Source organism: Scyliorhinus canicula, chromosome 4 (genome assembly GCF_902713615.1).
Source record: "Scyliorhinus canicula chromosome 4, sScyCan1.1, whole genome shotgun sequence".
In the NCBI taxonomy this organism is placed as follows: domain Eukaryota; kingdom Metazoa; phylum Chordata; class Chondrichthyes; order Carcharhiniformes; family Scyliorhinidae; genus Scyliorhinus; species Scyliorhinus canicula.
This window is the reverse complement of record NC_052149.1, coordinates 71,500,588-71,522,217: the sequence shown is the minus strand read 5'-3', so window position 1 is coordinate 71,522,217 and position 21,630 is coordinate 71,500,588. Positions and strand designations below refer to the sequence as shown.

The 21,630-nt window shown below is 48.5% G+C and overlaps 1 protein-coding gene across 6 annotated transcripts in view; it reads right to left on the bottom strand.

Annotated features, from left to right (window-relative positions):
- Window positions 1–21,630, bottom strand: part of LOC119964664 — an 88,777-nt gene that overhangs the window by 29,449 nt on the left and 37,698 nt on the right. For 5 of the 6 annotated variants that reach the window (XM_038794435.1, XM_038794434.1, XM_038794436.1 and 2 more), the window contains 3 exons: window positions 18,006–18,115; window positions 11,213–11,360; window positions 8,191–8,326 (listed from right to left, as the gene is read on the bottom strand). In XM_038794435.1, the coding sequence (XP_038650363.1) occupies window positions 8,191–8,326; window positions 11,213–11,360; window positions 18,006–18,115 (394 nt within the window). Of the gene's footprint in view, window positions 1–8,190; window positions 8,327–11,212; window positions 11,361–18,005; window positions 18,118–21,630 lie in introns of all 6 variants that reach the window. The other variant, XM_038794438.1, reaches the window with a different exon arrangement.

Genomic DNA, 21,630 nt, shown 5'->3' with positions numbered 1-21,630 from the left:
TTGTTTAGCCATTGAACGTTTTTCTCCCTTTTACAATTGCTCTTCTTCTCAGGAATATACTTTAATTGAAAGAGTGCCGCCATGGAACAGGCTCGCCCGCGGATCAGTGGGCCCTGATCGCGGGCCAGGCCACCGTGGGGGCACCCCCCCCCCCGGGGCCAGATGGCACCGCGCCCTCCCCAGGACCCTGGAGCCCACCCGCGCCGCCTGGTCCCGCCGGTAAGGGAGGTGGTTTAATTCACACCGGCGGGACCGGCATTATAGCAGCGAGACTTCAACCCATCGTGGGCTGGAGAATCGCCGGCGGGGGGCCCGCCAACCGGCGCGGCGCGATTCCTGCGATCTCCCTGAACATCCACCATTGGTCCTCAACTGTCCTACCTCAATAGTTTGTGCCCAGTATACTTGGGCCAACTCTTTCCTCAGGACTGTATAATTACCTCTGCCCAACGCTATAATTACCTCTGCTCAACGCTATAATTACCTCTGCCCAACGCTATAATTACCTCTGCCAACGCTATAATTACCTCTGCCCAACACTATAATTACCTCTGCCCAACACTATAATTACCTCTGCCAACGCTATAATTACCTCGGCCCAACACTATAATTACCTCTGCCCAACGCTATAATTACCTCTGCCCAACACTATAATTACCTCTGCCCAACACTATAATTACCTCTGCCCAACGCTATAATTACCTCTGCCCAACGCTATAATTACCTCTGCCCAACGCTATAATTACCTCTGCTCAACGCTATAATTACCTCTGCCCAACGCTATAATTACCTCTGCCAACGCTATAATTACCTCTGCCCAACACTATAATTACCTCTGCCCAACACTATAATTACCTCTGCCCAACGCTATAATTACCTCTGCCCAACACTATAATTACCTCTGCCCAACACTATAATTACCTCTGCCCAACGCTATAATTACCTCTGCCCAACACTATAATTACCTCTGCCCAACACTATAATTACCTCTGCCCAACACTATAATTACCTCTGCCCAACGCTATAATTACCTCTGCCCAACACTATAATTACCTCCGCCCAACGCTATAATTACCTCTGCCCAACACTATAATTACCTCTGCCCAACACTATAATTACCTCTGCCCAACGCTATAATTACCTCTGCCAACGCTATAATTACCTCTGCCCAACACTATAATTACCTCTGCCCAACACTATAATTACCTCTGCCCAACACTATAATTACCTCTGCCCAACGCTATAATTACCTCTGCCCAACACTATAATTACCTCTGCCCAACGCTATAATTACCTCTGCCCAACGCTATAATTACCTCTGCCCAACACTATAATTACCTCTGCCCAACGCTATAATTACCTCTGCCCAACACTATAATTACCTCTGCCCAACACTATAATTACCTCTGCCCAACACTATAATTACCTCTGCCCAACACTATAATTACCTCTGCCCAACGCTATAATTACCTCTGCCCAACACTATAATTACCTCTGCCCAACACTATAATTACCTCTGCCCAACGCTATAATTACCTCTGCCCAACGCTATAATTACCTCTGCCCAACGCTATAATTACCTCTGCCCAACACTATAATTACCTCTGCCCAACGCTATAATTACCTCTGCCCAACACTATAATTACCTCTGCCCAACACTATAATTACCTCTGCCCAACGCTATAATTACCTCTGCCCAACGCTATAATTACCTCTGCCCAACGCTATAATTACCTCTGCCCAATGCTATAATTACCTCTGCCCAACGCTATAATTACCTCTGCCCAACACTATAATTACCTCTGCCCAACACTATAATTACCTCTGCCCAACGCTATAATTACCTCTGCCCAACACTATAATTACCTCTGCCCAACACTATAATTACCTCTGCCCAACGCTATAATTACCTCTGCCCAACGCTATAATTACCTCTGCCCAACGCTATAATTACCTCTGCCCAATGCTATAATTACCTCTGCCCAACGCTATAATTACCTCTGCCCAACACTATAATTACCTCTGCCCAACGCTATAATTACCTCTGCCCAACGCTATAATTACCTCTGCCCAACACTATAATTACCTCTGCCCAACGCTATAATTACCTCTGCCCAACGCTATAATTACCTCTGCCCAACACTATAATTACCTCTGCCCAACACTATAATTACCTCTGCCCAACGCTATAATTACCTCTGCCCAACGCTATAATTACCTCTGCCCAACACTATAATTACCTCTGCCCAATGCTATAATTACCTCTGCCCAACGCTATAATTACCTCTGCCCAACACTATAATTACCTCTGCCCAACACTATAATTACCTCTGCCCAACGCTATAATTACCTCTGCCCAATGCTAAAAATTTTATATTCCACTCTGTCTTCTCTCACTCAATCTGAATTTGAAATTCAAGCACTCCTTCCAAGAGGATCCTTAACGACAAGAATATTTATCAACCCTTCTTCGTTACATAATACTAAATCTAAATAGCCTGCTCCAAGGGCTCCAAAATATATTGGGCGGGATTCTCCGACCCCACGCCAGAGATACGGCAGGGGCGGGAATCGCGCCGCGCCGGTCTGCGGGCCCCCCGCCGGTGATTCTCCAGCCCACGATGGGCTGAAGTCCCGCTGCTATAATGCCGGTCCCGCCGGTGTGAATTAAACCACCTCCCTTACCGGCGGGATCAGGCGGATGACGCAGGGATGACGTCAGCAGCCGCTGACGCTCTGGCACATGCGCGGACTTCCGCCGGCCAGCGGAATCCCTTCGGCCCCGCCTGGCGTGGCGCCAAAGGCCTTTCCCTATGGCTGGCGGCACGCCAACCACTCCGGCACGGGCCTTGCCCCTAAAGGTGAGGGCTTGGCCCCTAAAGGTGGGGAGGATTCCGCACCTTTGGGGCAGCCCGACGCCGAAGTGGTTCACGCCACTCCATCCCGCCGGGACCCCCCGCCCCGCCGGGTAGGGGAGAATCCCGCCCATTGTTCCAAGCAACAATCCCTCATAGCCTTCATGAGGCTATCCTTGCCAATTGGATTAATTCAGTCAATACGTATGTTAAAATCACTCATGGTTACCGTTGTGCCCTCGTCATAAGCCTTCATTATGTCTTGGTTTATACTTTAGCATTTTACTCAGATGGTTATTCTTTGTATGTGGTTCTAGACAGTAAGGCCTAGGTTTACTGCACCAGAGGGGATCACATTGGAAGATGACTAGGATTGGGATTTCCACCTCAGCTCCTGATCCCTCCCACCCCAGGAACTCTCCCCTAGCTTTCTCTAGCTCCTCTAGCTTCTTTGGATTGGAATCAATCAGGTACTCATGGACATATTCCACTGTGGGGGAAGGAGGAAAAGCACCAACTTCAGAATCTGCAGCATTAAATTAGCAGAGACAGAGCAAGCAAGTCTGAAGGAGCAACAGCGGGGCATCGAGACCCTAAATTTAATGGTTCCTCCATGGAATTTCCACAATGGGAGATCAGGACAAGAAGTGCCGACATGACTGTGAGGAAGGAGGTCAGACTAAACAATTAAGATTGCATAGTAGAAGTGGGTAGATATGGTAATTAGTGCCATTTCCACCACCCCATGCATGGTGAACCTTGGGTGATCTCACCAGAACAGCTCAGGTAAGATAAGAAAATCACACCCTGTCAAAGTGAACTTTAAGAAGCATATTTCGCAGCAATAGCTTCCTTTCTCTCGCTGTGTTAAGCAATGTAAGCAACATACTACAAATGTGAACAAGGATTCAAACATGTTCACATTTCATTTTCCCCTCCATTGTGTATTTACTCCCAACGATAAAATAAAGTGTAGCAACAGAAATCTCAACTGAAAGGCAATTGCTATTTTCTTGCGCTTGTTATCAACCTCATTAAATAATATTTAATAATGCTGGGGTGAGATTCCACACAAGAAGTTTTTAACACCATGTATATTATGGCACAGAAGCACAGTGGTTAGCACTGTTCCTCCACAGCACCAGGGTCCCAGGTTCGATTTCAGCTTGGGTCACTGGTCTGTGCGGAGTCTGCACGTTCACCCCGAATCTACACGAATTAGTACTGCTCTCCAAAAATGGAAATAAGATGTGATAGCCATGCCAGGGGTCTCAGAGGCCATTGGATCCCCAGATTGTAAGGGACGGGGCAGGGCATTGCCCTTGCACTGCTCCTGGCACCCAGACAGTGCCAACCTGGCACCCTGGCATGCTGGCAGTGCCAACCCAGCACTGCAGGGGTGCCAGTTGGCACCTTCTGGGTGCCATGGACAGTGCCTGGTTGCCAAAGTGCATTGCTAGGGTGCCACGGGGCACTGCCAAGGGGTGGGGCCTGAGGGGCAATGATATCCATAAAATGGTGAGGTCAAGAGGGCATGAGGGAGGTGCATAAAGGGGGGTCCCTGAAAGGGGTTGACCTAAAGGGGTGTATGAAGTGTGGGCGTGTGAAGGTGGGTATGAAGGTTGGGGGGTATGAAGGGTTGAGGCATGGGGGCCTGATGTGGACGCATCAAAGGGAGAACTGAAAAGGGGGTGGTGATCTTAAAGGTGGGAGACCCTCAATGACCCCTTAGCAGGGTATGCTCACTTGAGGGAGGGGGTGACGCCACAATGCTGATGTGGATGAATGGTTGTGGGGATGGGGCCTGGCCATCCTCATTCCTGGGTGTGTGTGTGAGGGGGGGGGAGGGAGGGGGGGTGTCGCAGGGACATTTACAGATGGGGGAAGTTACCCCTCTGAGGTCAAGGGTTGGGGGTGTTTTGCATGTCTGTGGAAGTTTACGGTGTACGTGGGTGGGGGTAGTCTCAACCTAACTTTGAAATCTGGGCTCTCTTTAAAAAGGGCACCCCGATCTCGGAGGAGCCAGTCTTGTCAGTGTCTTTAGATCCCCACTGAAGACAAAATTCTCAGTGTGGGGTGATTCAGTGAGAATCGTCTCTAGCTGCAAAAAATTATTCAGTGTGTGTGAATAGCGATCTAAATCATGCCTAAACACCCAGTGCAAATCACTCCACAAAACGTGACCAAAATGACCTTTGTCACTTTTTGGAAGAATTGCGCCCTGTGACTCTTGTGAGCAGCTGCGATCGTTCATGGGAAGAACTAACCTGCACAGAATGGGACACTAAGGGGCAATTTAGCATGGCCAATCCACCTAACCTGCACACTTTGGACTGTGGGATGAACCCGGAGCACCTGGAGGAAACCTGCAAACTCCACACAGATGACATCAGTTGAAAGGAATATGACCTAGACGTTACACGTACAAAAGATTGTTAGAATTCCTTTGATTAATTCTGTAACTGACTTCATCCTCAGGATTTGACTGAGAGATCAATGAGAATGTGTAAATTGTTGGCAAGGGACGAACAATAGTTATTTAGACTAAATCAGGATTAGGGGAGAAATTTATAGTAAACAATTGTTATAGGAAGAGAGCCCTCACACTTCAATAGAGGTCTGATGTCCATTTTGTTGTTAACGCATGGATTCTCCAAGTTAAAATTATTGTTGATAATGGTGATATGCTTAATAAATGTGAATATTTCACCTGCAATATTATGAACCTATTATTTTGAGGAGTAAGAACATCCTTCTTGACTGCATGGTAGCTGCGAATAGATTTGCAGTGGCTGCCCCAAGCCCCCTCCCCAACTCACCAAACTGAGAACGGAAGGATTTTGGTATTTTCCAGAATGGCACCTGCGGCTGCTTTCATTTGCACTTTGGACACCCAGATAGAGACAGCAATCATCCAGGAGTGTTGAAAGTTGATGGTCCTGCTTAGCAGTGGCCAAGCAGAACCAGTGCCCAGTACAACTGGGCTGACAACAATTTGCAACGTGAAGATACTGGGTTGGATGCTCCGTCCCGCCGTGCCACACTCCTGCCTCGACCCGCCGGCGGGATTCTCCGTTACGCCGGCCAGTCAATGGGGTTTTCCAATGTGGGGCAGCCCCACGCTGTCGGGAAACCCCCGGGCACCAGCAAAATGGAGAATCCCGCCGACGGAAAATCCAGCCCACTGTCTCTCAGGACTCTGATATATGTGAATCCATAGAATCCATAGAATCCCTACTGCACTGCACTGAAAGAGCACTCCACCAAAGCCCTACTCTGACCTTACAGCAGCATTCAAGATTTAAGTCCTGGAAAGCTCCTGCTGGGTGGCACAAGCCACTTATTCACAACTTTCTGTCATCGAGGGGGCATCAATGATGAATAGGAAGTTGGGTTGAATGCAACAAAACGTAATTCACCGAGGGCAGCCACAGAGGCAAGCAACAGTAGGAAGCGAAATTTTACTAAGGAATAAAGAGTGTTTTTAGTGAAGTAATAGGTGCATGTGAAGTTTGTCAACATATATGAATGCCTGAGAAACAGACTCATAGAATCTATACGCCCTCTGTTATGGTTGTGCAGTAAGTAAGTAGGTCTCAATGTAAATGGAAGGATATTACAGGAGGATGCCATGAAGAGACTGGCTTAGCACAGGTTATAGTAATGATGTAGCAGAAACTATGGCTGGACATTTACATCCCTCCCAACTCCACAGTGGGGTTTTCCAGCTCTGCTGGAAAATACCACCCTATATCTTATGAGCTATACTTTCAATTGTCTGGTAACTGATTAATGTATCCCCCCAGTAATCCATTCCTCATCGAACATTTGATTGTCAACCCAACTGGATTGCCCTGATCACCTTCCTCCTCGTCCTCTGTAATTCTGTTTGGGTGAATGTGAAATATTTTGTAGAAGAGTAGGGGAATTATCCCCGGTATCCTGGTTATTTTTCATCGCTCAATCAACATTACAAAGAAAATAGATTATCTTATATAATTATATTGCTTGTGGAGATTTGCTGAGCACACATTAATATAGTAACAAATTAGTTGCTGTGTTTCCTTGAATAAAACAGTGATGACACTTCAAAAATTACATCATTAACTGTAAAGTGAGATGCCCAGTAGTCATGAAAAGCATGAGAAAATAGTCTTTCTTTCTTTTCAGTATCATAAGAACAAAAGAACTAGGAGCAGTAGTGGGAAATTCAGCACCTCGAGCCCTCTCCGCCATTCAATACGATCATGGCTGATCTCATCTCGGCCTCAACTCCACTTTCCTGCCCGTTCTCCATAACCCTTCAATCCATTACTAATTAAAAATCTGTCTATCTCCTCCTTAAATTTCCTCAATGTCCCGGCATCCACTGAACTCTCGGGTAGTAAATTCCACAGATTCACGACCATTTGAGAGAAGTAACTTTTCCTCATCCCGGTTTTAAATCTGCTATCCCTTAATCCCAAAACTATGACCTCTCATTCTAGATTTCCCCACACGAGGAAGCACCCAGTCTACGCCTACTTTGTCTATACCTTTCATTGTCTTATACACCTCAATTAAATCTCCGCTCACTCTTCTAAACTCGAGAGAATATAGGCCTAAACTGCTCAGTCTGTCTTCATAAAATAAACCCCTCATCCCTGGAATCAATCTGGTGAACCATCTCTGAACAGCCTCTAAAGCTGTTTCTCAAATAAGGGGATCAAAACTGTACACAGTACTCCAGGTACTGAATAGTAATCTGGATTGGGAACCATGCCAATCTTTCCCAGAGATAAAATAGCAAGCAAAGGAAATCTTCCTCTTTGCCTTTCTGAGGTAACTTGTGACAATTGATGGAGGAAGGATTGTTAGATTTAAACCACTCTCCCACTGCTGCCAGCAGTCCCAGAGTGAAACCTGCAGTACAATAAGGATGCAATGCTATTTTTACTTCATAACTAGTCCACGCTGGTTTGTGCCCCAAAGCCTCCCTCCACCCCTGCTCACCTAACCCTATCAGCATATCTTTCTATATGTTTCTCCCTCATGTGTTTATCCAGCTTCCAAGGCAGGCCACACACTTCCTCTGTCAATAGAAAAGAATGTTTAATGGATTTGCAGGCTTGGCACATGCTGGCCAGGCATTTGTAAAATTAACATTTAGATCAAATCTGCGGGATACTTCAAATGAACTGGAAATACTTCTGTCTAACACCGGTCTTTATATTCTAGGATCAACATCCCTTATTTTGACGAGTGCAACAATGCAGAAAAGAGGCATGAATGATAACATGGAAAGGTTGGAATAGTACAGATAAATCAAATGTTGAATTTAAGACACAGTATGTACCGTCCATGCTCTGATTGTAGAGGGTCAACAGTTTGAAGACCATTTTTCCCAACTCGTATTTTAGCTTCATCTTGTAGTTGCTGTGCTACCAGTTTTCCAACCCCACCATGAATATAATACATCGCATCGAGATCACCTACAAAATAAAGCAATAAATTTATATTCTTGAAGATACTGGGCAGGATTCTCCGTTGCACAACACCAAAATCGTGATCAGCGATCAGGCGGAGAATTGATTCCGACATCGGAATAGGGGCCGGCATCAATTTGACGCCGGTTTGCGATTCACCCCTCCCTCAAAACCTTCACCTTGACGCGCGCAGTTGCAAGGCTGTTGGCGCCTCATCGGCCGGCCCACCCAAGATGCTCCCAGCTCGATGGGCCAAGTTCCCTACGGCGCGGGACACATGCGGGGCGGGATTCTCTGCCGGCGTGATTCTCCGTTTTGCCGGCACCTGGGGGTTTTCCGATAGCGTGGTGCTGCCACACAATGGGAAACCCTATTGACCGGCCGGCACAACTGAGAATCCCGCCGGCTGGTCGAGGCTGAAATGTAGCATGGCGGAGAATCCAGCTCCTGGTCTGAGCCAGTGTGCTGGCTGTGGACTGTGTCCAGCGTTGCCACACTCGGCCGGGGTCCGTGCCGCTGGCTTGGGGTCTGCTAGAGCTGGGGGGACTTGTGGGGTTGACCAGGGGGTGGGCTGTGGGGTCACGGTTTGCGGGTTAGGTTACGCGCACGGCCGGCGCAGTTGTACGGTATGACCGGTGCAGGTCGTCAGCCGTTTCATGGGCGGCCTGGGACCCGGCCATTCTCTGGCCGTTTTCAGCCCAATCCATGGGTGTTTCAGTCAGTACCGGAGTTAGCCCCTCACCGGTACCGGAATTGGTGAGGGGTTCACGCCGATTTTCCTGAGGTGAACCCTCCCGCAGATTCTCCGTTTGAGCCGGCACTTAGCCACAGAAACGGAGAATTATTTAGCTTCATGGAATAGAAGTGAGCTCACATTTCCTTATTGTCTTGTAGGTTATTTCATACTCAACAGGACTGGTTGGGACAATTAGGTGAATATACACCGATCATTTTCCCTCTGGGATCTGGCTTGAAATTTAAGATTGGAATCAAACTGATATAGCTGAGATCGCCTCTCCACTGTCCCTATGTGAAATTAATTTGAATCGGCTTAACTCAACTCTTACTGGGAATAGATTCAATGGCAAAAAAAACTCTAACAAATTGGGATTACATTACTATTTTCTCTCACATAAACATATGGATGAATAATTTGTGAAGTCAAAAAACATTTGTGTATTTCCGAGGTTAGGATAAAGTATAAGCATAAAGTATACACCTGAATGTGCCTGATTAATTGTGCAATTTAATGGACGTCCTTAACAGGTTCTTTCATCTGCATTTAATGGTCACAGGACCATTTAATATAAAGAATAAAAGATCAGTTACCATCCTAGGAATTACACAGAATCATCCAAGGAACAGAGGCTTCACTCTCCCTCCCACTTGCATCTCCCACCTCCACCGCAACTCAACGGGCAGTATTGGGAAGCAGCAGTAAATTAGGCAGTAGGATACATTCCCCATACACACTCACAAGGTGGGCCCCAGAGTAAAAGATACTGGCATCATGGTATTGCACTATTAAATCTTTGGACGGATTGCACGGTGGTGCAGAGGTTAGCACTGCTGCCTCACATCGCAGAGGGCCCGGGTTCGATCCCGGTCCCGGGTCACTGCCCGTGTGGAGTTTGCACATTCTCCCCGTGTTTGCGTGGGTCTCACCCCCACAACCCAAAGATGTGCAGGGTAAGTGGATTGGCCACGCTAAACTGGCCCTTAATTGGAAAAAATAATTGGGTACTCTAAATTTTAAAAAAAATTAAATCTTTGGACTTTGATTAAGACTCTGCAGTGAGTTCATTTGGATAAGGGTCAGGTTTCTGCAATGGAATTGAACGGGTGTGTCTGCATACTGGATGAGGTGTGGTGCAGTGTCCATACTATGTGGGATCATGATGCTGAGGATTTCAAAGATTCAGTGAAATTAATTTGCCATTGTATGTTATCAGAATAGTCTTCCTTGCTGCAGTTCCATTGGAGCTGACAACAACTTTGGCTTGGGCTTATTCCCATTCACTTCTTCCTGGTCCTCCCTTTGTATCTGTTATCTGCTGAGGCCTGGTATGGTAATTGTGAAGAACATGGCACAATGCTATCATTGTGAAAACCATCAAACCTTCATTTCAACCTGTCTATCACATGTTCGCTTTCTCACCCTGTGGAAGAAGACATTCACCTGAGGAAGGAGCAGTGCTCCGAAAGCTAGTGTTTGAAACAACCATGTTGGACTTTAACCTGGTGTTGTAAGGCTTATTACTGTGCTCATCCTGTGGAAACATGCCTCCCTTATATTTTGGTTGTGGCTGGTGGCTGGGTGTTTGGGAATGATTTTTGAGAAGCTAACAGCTTTGTATTCGTTATAAAATGTCACATATTTACAGAACATCTAACTCAAAACAATTATGTAATTCAGGCAAAGGTTTTCCATAATGGTTTATTTCCGGGTCAAAATTCAGCTGTGTTGAGAACGCATCTCCTCTGTATTATATGGAATAAAATCATAACGTTATTTATAGTTTGTTACACATATTGGGTTGAATTTTATGGGGTCTGCAAGTGGGATAGGAAGGGGTGGGGGTAGTGGTGCAGGAGGAGGGGGGAGCAACTGAAAATTGGGAAGGCACATGCTCACCTGGAACCCTGATGTCATTATGTCAGTCCTACCTTTTACCTTTGGCGGAATGAGAAGGGTAGTGCTGCAAAAAGGTTGGCAGTACTAAGTTGAGAAGATCATTAAGATGTATTTTCCTGGACCAAATTGTGATTTTACAGGACATTTTGAATATAACAAATGAAGCACAGGGATCATGGATTTCCAATTCCTGGCCAGTTAAAGCTGGCAGCAACAAGGTGAGGCCTCAGTGCGGTTGCCATCCTATTTTCACTTACCAGTGAAGGCACTGATTGGTGTTTGCTCCCTTGGGCTGTTGGTTCCTGTTAACGAATACCAGTGTAATTTGTCTTTATAGACATGGGAAGCACCAGAAGTGGCCTGATTGTCACGAAGCAGTGTCCGCAGATGAGGAATTGTCTCAACCTACGAATAGAACCAATAGCACATCATTTATTCATTTCTGTTGCTTTTGAAAATATTATAAACTTCGTCAGGCAGCACAGAATATAAATATCGTTGAAGAAGACATTTTGTCGAAGCTTTTCATCTTGTACTCATCAGTATACTTCACAAGATTACCAATGTCAGGGGAAGCAACAATGCATACCATATGTATACCGTATGAGACGAGAGTGCTGATTAGTTAGCAAGTGGACTCTGATTGGTCGAGGCGTTGCCATGAAGAATGCACCAGTTCATGGGCCGGGATTCTTCCTGGCCCACGATTCCGGTGGGCCCCGATCGTGGGCCAGGCCACCGTGGGGGTACCCCCCAGGGCCAGATCGCCCCGCGCCCCCCCCCCCCCCCAGGACCCCGGCGCCCGCCCGCGCCACCTGCTCCCGCCGGTAAGGTTTGATCCATGCCAGTGGGAGAGGCTTGACAGTGGCGGGACTTCGGCCCATCGCAGGCCGGAGAATCTCCGGGGGGGCCTGCCGACCGGCACGGAGTGATTCCGACCCCCGCCGAATCTCTGGTGCCGGAGAATTTGGGACACGGCGGGGGCGGGATTGACGTCGGCCCCCAGCGATTCTCCGACCTGGCGGGGGGTCGGAGAATTCCGTCCCTGGTGTCTGACAGCTGAATCAAGAGGCTGTGCTTTACCAAGGAGGTGATTACAGAGAACTGTGGCCTCCTGAATAATGATAGCCAGGACTGCATTGCTTGTGTCAGTCAGGGTTCCTACCAGACTTCTACAGGTCTTGTCCACACTAGGTTTCAAAGGGTAACAAGGTTACAATCTTCTGTGCATTTCTGCATGAGCCAGGTCTCTATGGCTCTATATACTCTGAGAAATTACTCTATATTATTCCCTATTGCCAGAGAAGACCCAAGGCAGAGAGATATTACAGGATTGCAATAATACTCCCCATAGCGCATCGAGCAATTGACTGAGGCATTTGGGTACCTCATTTAAACTCATGGGTATTTTGGAACAGGGAGGGGTTCCATTCAGCAAATTTGCAGCTTGTTCACACAAGGTAGCAGTGAAGTAAATACCTGCTTTCCTGGAGCTGCAATGCTGCTTTTATGCTGAGATAGTAACTGATCCCACAGATCTTTGACCCCAACACAGTGAACGTGATTTTTCACTCTCACTTGCTGTCAGCGATAACGGCGACCTGGGCACAAAATCTCACATACAATCTGACTCACTATCACTGAACTGACCATTGGGATCCTGAAACAGAACTATTGATGCATTGAACAATCAGGAGGTACCTGCCTATTCAGCTGAAAAGGTGTCCAAGTTCATGGTGACATCTCAATAATCTGCTGGTCATGAGAAACAGGCCTTATCTCCAGTATATATTTCAGATGGTCAAATGCAGGACCCACAACAGGAAGAGGACAAAGGGACTCAGGGAGACCCAGAAGATTCTACGTACATGGCTGACCACGTCTGGTCAGGTTTTGCTGCCAACAATTATGTTCTATCTTGTTCCGGACGAGAAAGAGCACCCATGGTGATCGAGTATATTCAATGTGTGTTTGATGCCTCACGTTTGAAGAGCTGTGAGAAATGCCTGAGGTATGAAGCAGGTTGCCTGTGTGGGATGCTTGCGCAAGGTGTGAACGGAGTTAGATGGTTGATGAAGGATATTGAAGTTCTGATGCTGATGCTGGTGAGAGAAGTGTGTTTGTAATGACCCATGTGTCGTGCCATTAAGTTTTTGTGTTCTTGGGCCAGGGCTTCTGATTGTCATGTGCATTGCCTTAGCTTCCTCTGTGACTATGTTCTCCATTTGCAGGTACATTAATTTACTTCAGCAGGCCCTCTAGTGTGGAGTCGGAGCAGGGAAGGCATTGAGCAGCCCATTCACCTGTGGTCCATGTGAGGTTCTTAGACCATAAGACATAGGAGCAGAATTAAGCCACTCGACCCATCGAGTCTGCTTTGCCATTCAATCATGTCTGATACTTTTCTCATCCCCATTCTCCTGCCTTCTCCCTGATCCCCTTATTAATCAAGAACCTATCTAACTCTGTCTTAAAGACAGTGATTTGATCTTCACAACCTTCTGTGGCAAAGTGTTCCACAGATTCACCACCCTCTGGCTGAAGAAATTCCTCCTCATCTCTGTTTTAAAGGATTGTGTCTTTAGTCTGAGATTGTGTCCTCTGGTTTTAGTTTTTCCTACAAGTCCTCGCCACGTCCACTCTATCCATGTCTCGCAGTATCCTGTAAATTTCAATAAGATCCCCCCTCCTCCTTCTAAACTCTAGCAAGTACAGATCCAGAGTCCTCAAACGTTCCTCATATGACAAGCTCTTCATTCCAGGGATCATTCTTGTGAACCTCCTCTGGACCCTTTCCAAGGCCATCACATCCTTCCTTAGAAAATGGGCTCAACACTGCCCACAATACTCCAAATGAGGTCTGACCAGAGCCTTATAAAGCCTCAGACGTACATCGCTGCTCTTGTATTCTAGCCCTGTCGACATGAAAGCTAACATTGCATTGCCATCCTAACTGCCGACTGAACCTCCACGTTAACATTAAGAGAATCGTGAACAAGCGGCGGGATTCTCCAACCCCCCGCCGGGTCGGAGAATCGCCGGGGGTCGGCGTGAGTCCCGGTCCCGCCATCCTCCAAATTCTCCTGCCCCCCAAAAACTGCCCCGGCGTGAGTCGCGCCACCCGCCTCGGAGAATGGCAGGGACCGGCGCGATTCAATGGGCCCCGGGGCTCCACGAATTTTTAGGCCCGCGATGGACTGAAGTCCCGCCCGTTCGTTGCCAGTTCTGCTGGCGTAAATTAGAGTAGGTCCCTTAACGGCGGGACCAGGCAGCGCGGGAGGGCTCCGGGGTTCTTGGGGGGATGCGGGGAAATCTGGCCCCAGGAGGTGCCCCCACGGTGGCCTGGCCTGCAATCGGGGCCCACATCCGCGGGCAGGCCTGTGCTGTGGGGGCACTCTATCTTTCCGCACCGGAGGCTGTGATCCTCCGCCATTCCAGGTGTGGAAGCGAATCCCTCCCGTGCATGCACCGGACGGCGGAGGCCCTTCGGCACCGGTTGGCAATGCGCAAAGCCCCTTCCCTGCCAGCCGGCGGGGCGCAAACCACTCCAGCGCGGGCCTAGCCCCTAAAGGTGCAGATGATTCCGCACCTTTGGTGCGGCCGACGCCGGAGTGATTCACGCCACTCCGTCCCGCCGTGACCCCCCGACCCGCCGGGTAGGAATGAATCCTGCCCAAGGACTCCCAAGTCCCTTTGTGCTTCCTAAGCATTTCCCCATTTAGAAAATAGTATATGCCTTGATTCCTCCTTCCTCCTCACACTTTACCACATTGTATTCCATCTGCCACTTCTTTGCCCACTCTCCTAGCCTGTCCAAATCCTTCTGCAAATCCCCCCTGCTTCCTCAATACTACCTGTCCCTGTACAGATCTTTGTATCATCTGCAAATTTAGCAACAGTGCCTTCAGTTCCTTCTTCCAGATCATTACTGTATATTGTGATCTTAAGTCATCAAATAACGGCCACTTCAGGGAATCCTTCTGCTGTTGCGATTTTACCTTCACAGGAGGTCCAAGCCCCTCACATAAAAGTTGCTGGGCTGAAGTGCTTCCTGTTGGGGGAGCATGTACCCATCAGCGGCTCCACCAAGATATTCACCATCCACCTCTCAAGCCAAGTTTCTCCTCCCACCTGCCCTGTCGATCCTGGACTTCAACTCCCCTCAACAGGGCCTGGTGAATCCCTGGCCTTACCTTCATCTGGGCTCCATGGTCCTCATACCATTGTACTGAGGAGCCCAGTTAAGCCCTGGGTTGAGAGTCTGAATGAGGGAGATGGAGGCCTGGGTCAAGAGGCTCGGCTGGGGGCAGGGGGAGGGGGCGTTAAAGATAGGGAGATGTCATGGTGGGGAAGCACTGGTCCTCAGGGGGCCCCAAAGGAAGCATTAGTTGACATCAGCCAGTACAGATAAAGCTGCCGGCTTCTTGCATGACTTGGGCTTCCCTCCCACCACAGGTTAAATACCAACAGTGGAATCATGAGGCCCTTAAACGGTCATTAATTTTCCCGGGCCAATGATCATTCGAAGCCTCACCCCGTCAAATTTCAGATAGGTGGGTGGATCAGCAGTGGGCAAGCTGCTGACTGGATTTTAAGACCCACACCACCTGATTTGAACCGCCAGCAGGGGAATGTATAATCCGTCCCATAGACTCTGTCAACTTCCTGACAACAGATATTAGTCTAGCTGCTCTATAGTTTCCTGGATTCCCTCTTTCACCTCACTTAAATAGTGGAGTAAAATGTAATTTCCAATCAAAAGGAACAGTTCCTGAGTCAAGAGAACTGGAATTTAGAGCATCTGTAATGTTCTTTACTGCTTCCTTAAATCCTTGGGATGGGAAACATGGGTTTCCGTGCCATTATTTTCTTCTTTACTATTAGTTTGTTTATGTTAATTTGTTAGTCCCTATCCATGACCAAAGAATTTGATTTGACTTGGTCAGGACATTGGACATTGTTTGTCTGTATTTCAGGAAAAAACAATTGGAGCTTTTGGGCAGGAATTTCAGGCAGCGTTCTCCTAAACCCATAAAGGGATTGCTGGAAGATTGCAACTAAAAGACACCTAGACAATTTTATGTTTTAGTTACCGTGGAAGCAGATGGAACTGAAGGTTCATTACCTTCCCACATCCACCCCCTAACCAACTGAGAACCTGGACTAGTCTGGCAGCAAATACAATTTCTAAGACCCTAGTTTCTGCAGCTCACTGATTTCATTCAAGTGAAGCACAAGGCTGGATCTCAATCAAGTCTTCAGCCAACATCTTTGGTCATGTATTCAAATTGTATCGCCAAATTGTGAAGTTCTCCCCTGCTTTATATTTCCAGCATCTTGGCCGGGATTCTCCCCTACCTGGCGGGGCGGGGGGTCCCGGCGGGACGGAGTGGCATGAACCACTCCGGCGTCGGGTCGCCCCATGGTGTGGAATCCTCCGCACCTTCAGGAGCTAGGCCCGCCCCGGAGTGGTTTGCGACCCGCCGGCCGGCGAGAAAGGGGCTTGGCGCCACGCCAACCGCCGCCGAAGGGCCTCAGCCGGCCGGCGTGAGTCGGCGCATGCGTGGGAGCGCCAGCGCATGCTGGTGTCATCCCTGTGCATGCACAGAGGGCTTCGCTTCCGCACCGGGAATGGCGGAGGACCACAGCCTCCGGTGCGGAAGGAGAGTGCGTCCACAGCACTGGCCCGCCCGCAGATCGGTGGGCCCCAATTGCGGGCCAGGCCACTGTGGGGGCACCTCCCAGGGCCAGATCCCCCTGCCCCCCCCCCCCCCAAGAACCCCGGATGCCGCCTGCGACGCCAGGTCCCGCCAGTAAGGAACCTACTCCAATTTACGCTGGCGGGATTGGCAAAGAATGGGTGGGAATTCGGCCCATCGTGGGCCGGAGAATTTGGGCGGCCCCAGGGCCCATTGACCCGCCATTCTACGAGGCGGGCGGTGCGACTCACGCTGGGCCGACCTTTGGGGGCCCGGCGAATTTGGAGGATGGCGGGGGTGGGATTCACGCCGACCCCCGGCGTTTCTCAGACCCGGTGTGGGGGGGGGGGTCGGAGAATCCGCCCCTTATGTCTTAATCTCTGATTTCCACAATTTGTTCTATTTAATGCAACTATTGTAGGCTTTTCCTTTTGCTCCCAGAAGAGGGAGCTATTTTTTCTGAAATAAAACAGCCAAGGGCTGGATTCTCTGATCCCGACACCGAAAGCGCGTTTGGCGAGAGGGGCAGAGAATCCCTGATGACGCCAAAATCAGGGGCGGCGTCGCTTTCACGATGTTCCGCCCCCTGAAAAGCAGGAACACTGTATCCATGGGCTCAGGCCCACCCCGCGATGCTCTGTCCCCGGCCGGCCGAGCTCCCGATGGCGTGGGACACGTGTGGTCTCACCCGTCGTGAACTCAGCATGGCGGCTTTCAGATCGGCGTGGGGACTTAGTCTCCCAAACGGAGAATCCAGCCCAAAATGCTGGGAAAACTCACCGGGCTGGATTCTCCATCGGCGGGATCCTCTGCTTCGCCGGCAGCGCACTCACGCCCATGGATTTGCCGACGGTGTGTTGGTGCCCACAATGGGAATCCCCATTGGCCGGCTGGCAGGAAGGAGGATCCTGCTGCCAGCGGAGGCTTGCTGCACCAGAAAACGGGAGAATCCTACCCACCACATCTGACAGCATTTGTTGAGAATGTTGTTGCCAGACTGGCTGGAATTTTCCAGCATTTTTTGATTTTATTTCAGATTTCCAGCGTCTGCAGTGTTTTGCTTTCATTTTAGGATATGTTTCTCCTGACTACCTTACTGGTTCTTGGTGTACAGTGCCAGGATAAATATGTAACCCACTTTTGATTTGAACTAAGTGTATGTTTAGGTATTGTGGTGTAAGAGGTGTACAGCTCTCAGATGTAACTTTTACACCTAGAATAGAAACAAATTTGAGGAATAGTAGACATTTTACAAGTACTGTCACCCTGAAGTATCTGTGACAGCTTTGAACAACTTTGAAGGAAAAACAGTTTATGAGCAAGAGTGAGCGAATGCCATGTCCTGGTTCACCTCTTCACTCCATTTTGGTAGTCTAAGTGGTTTTGCTAGTGGAGTTACAGGTTGTGCTCTTGCTTTACATCCACGGTTGATGAAGACAGCAGCCATATTCTGGATCCTCTCTGTGGCAAGAATAATATTTTTCATAAACATGAATTCAAACAAATTAAATCTTCCACAAAAAAAATTGAGACATTACACCAAGGTTCCGGGGACTTTTGGTGGCGACATGTAGGCGGAGGTCACACGTTGGGTGGCTCCTGCTAAAGCTTTCATTTTCTGGCCCTTTTCACCGGGTTTTGGGGAAAAATGTTATATGTATGGTCTCCAGTAAAGTTGTGGTAATTGGATGATGTCCACTGGAGGACCCGGCGGAGTGTGGGGCGTATCGGCCATTACCCCTGTTAAATATGGAAGCCAAGATACTTGCCAAAGTGTTGACATTTAGGTTGGAGGAGTGCCTTCCGCAGGTGATTGGGGAGGATCAGATGGGGTTAGTAAAGGGTAGGCAGTTACCCTTGAATGTTTGGTGCTTGTTAAACATGGTGCTCTCCGCCTCAGAGCAGGGGGAAGCCTGAGGTGGTGGAGGCGCTGGATGCGGAGAAGGCGTTTGATCGAGTAGAGTGGAGTTATTTGTTTGCGGTGTTGGAGAATTTTGAGATTGGGCTTAAGTTTGTGGCGTGGGTCAAATTGTTATATAAGGAACTGAAAGTGAGTGTTTGTACAAATGGGGTGAACTTGGGACATTTTCAGCTGCATAGAGGAACGAGATTGGGGTGGTCCCATGTCCCCCTTTGTGTTTGCGCTGGTGATAAAGCCCTTGGCCATTCCGCTGAGGTGCTCGGATAAGTGGAGGGGGATAGCGAGGGGGTGGTGGAGCATAAGGTGTCTCTGTATGCCGATGATCATTTGTTGCATATTTCTAACCCGGGTCCCACGGTGGGGGATATAATGGGGCTGCTCAGGTGATTTGGGGCTTTTTCGGGATGCAAATTGAATTTGGAAAAGAGCGAGTCAGTTGTGGTTTCCTCTCTGGTGGTGGGAGCTGGCTTGGGGGGATTGCCATTACGTGTGGCGACCACTCACTTCAGATTCCTGGGGGTGCAGGTGGCTCGGAATTGGGCCCTGCTCCGTAAATTGAATTTTATGAGCCTGGTGTGTAGGGTCAAGGCAGATTTGTTGAGATGGGTCAGCCTCCTCCTATCATTGGCAGGCCGGGTGTAGGCGGTAAAGATAAATATCTTGCCACGGTTTTTATTTTTATTCTAGTGCTTCCTGGTCCTTTTTGTCGAAGGTGCTTTTTATGTGGGTGGAACAGTTGATTTTATTGTTTTTATGGGCGGGTAAGGCAGCGAGGATTCAGAAGTAGTGTTTCAGAGAGGGTGACAGTCAGGGGGCGATTGGCTCTTCCGAATCTGATGTATTGCTATTGGGCTGCGAACACCAAGAAGGGGCTGGGATAGGGAGCGGGAGGAAATGTGGGTCAGGAACAAGGCAGGCTCTTGTAAGGGGTCGGGATTGTGGGCGCTGGCAATGACGTCGCTCCCGTTTGCCCCAGGGGAATACTCGGATAGTCTGGTGGTGGTGGCCATGCTGAAAATGTGGAGGCAATTTCGGCAGCATTTTAAGTTTGAGGCTGGGTTGAATCTGTTGCCGGTTCGAGAGAATCATGTGTTTAAATTAGCCAGACTGATGTTAGGTTTCGGGGATGGGAGCAGCAGGGGATGATGGAAATGAGGACTTATTTTTGGAAGGGCGGTTTGCAAGTTTGGAAGAGTTGACAGAGAAGTTTGGGAATCTGTGGGGGGAGGCCTTTAGGTATATGCAGGTGCGGGACTTTGCAAGGAAGCTTTTCCCAATGTTTCCGGTGACACCTCCCTCCTCATTGTTCGAGGGGGTGTTGTCGTTGATGTTGTTGGAGATGGGGGGTCATCGTGGCAATTTATGGGAAGATTTTGGAGGAGGATATGGCGTTGCTGGAGGGGGTTAAGGCCAAGTGGGAGGAGGAGCTGGGGATGGCACTGGAGGAGGGGCTGTGGAGTGAGGTGTTCAGGAAGGTGAATGCCTCAACCTTGTGTGTGAGGCTGGGTTAATACTGTTAAAGGTGCACAAGGCGTAAAAGACAAGGTTGAGGATGAGTCAGCTGTTTGAGGGGGTGAACAACACTTGCGAGAGGTGCGGGAGAAGTCCCGCCAACATATGCTCTGGTACTGACTGAAATTGGAGAAATTTTGGGTGTTGTTTTTCAGCACCATGTCAGTCATCTTGCATGTGGATTTGGAGCCGGGGGGGGGCATATTTTGGGTGTTGGACTTGCCAGAGCTGCAGACGGGAGCCGGGGCAGACGCCTTCGCCTTGCTGATTGCTCGCAGGTGGGTCCTGTTGGGGTGGAGGTCGGCCTCTCTGCCCAGTGCCTCAGTGTGGCTTGGGGACCTGATGGAGTTCCTGTATTAAGGGAAGGTTAATTTTACCTTGGCGGGAGGGGGGTGATTGAGGAGTTCCACAAGAGACTGGGTCTGTTTATTCTTCACTTTAAAGACTTGGTTACCATCAGCGCCTAGGGGGAGGGGGTGTTGGGTGGAGGGTAGGGATGGGGGGACTATTCTTTGAGTTATTGAGATGTTGGTTGGTAGAGTGGGGGGGGGGGGGGGTTCTATTGTTCTGCATTGTTTTGTATTATATATAAAATGTTAAACTATTTTCAAAAAATAAAATAAAATTTAGAATACAAAAAACAAAGGTCCCATCTTGCCCTGTCAAGCGGACATAAAATATCCCATAGTATTAATCAAAGAAGAGCAGTGTACTAACCAATATTTACCCCTCAATCAACATAACTTAAAACAGATTATCTAATCATTTATCCAAATGCTGTTTGTGGGGCCTTGCTACATGCAACTTGGCTGTTGTATTTTCCTTGCTTACATTACCAAACATTATTTCAGCAGTAATTGATTGGCTGTAAAGCACTTTGCTTCAACCTGCGGTAATGAAAAGTGCAGTATGAATGTAATCCTGTCCTCCTATTTCAAAAGCCTGAGCCAATATTATAAGCACCAGCTAAGGAACTTTTTTTGGCAGTTGTTTTTGTTCTTACAAAGATAAGAATGTAAACCCAGAGTAATAGAAAACTTTGACATTTCAGACAGCTGGGGTCAGATTTTCTAACGCTGGCAGGGTTGGCACCCTGTTGGGGTGAGCTTTGACAATTGTGACCCTGAGATTGTGTCAGAATTTCGACGTGCGTGGGACAATCTGAGATTTTCAGTGTTGACAGGGAACCCACTTGCCACCAATTAATGGTTCATTCAGCATCTCTTGGAGGTTGTGAATGGGCTGAGGAGGTTGGTACTGCAATTTCTAATGCTGATTTTGGTGAGTCCAAAGAGTCTGGTGCATATTAATGCACAGCTTTCAGGTTCACGTGGAACGAAAGAAAAGTTCTGTCATTAAAATTGAAAGTTATTGGGCCTTCCAATAATCTGCAGTGGAACATTTGCTTTACCTTAGTTTGGCCCAGTTGCCCTCAGTATCAAGCATTAATCCTGCTGGCTCTTTAAGGAGCTGCGCTTTTCAGCAAGGCAGCAGCATGCCCCTTCGTGGCTGCCTCCTGCGTTTCATGCTAATGCCAGTCAGG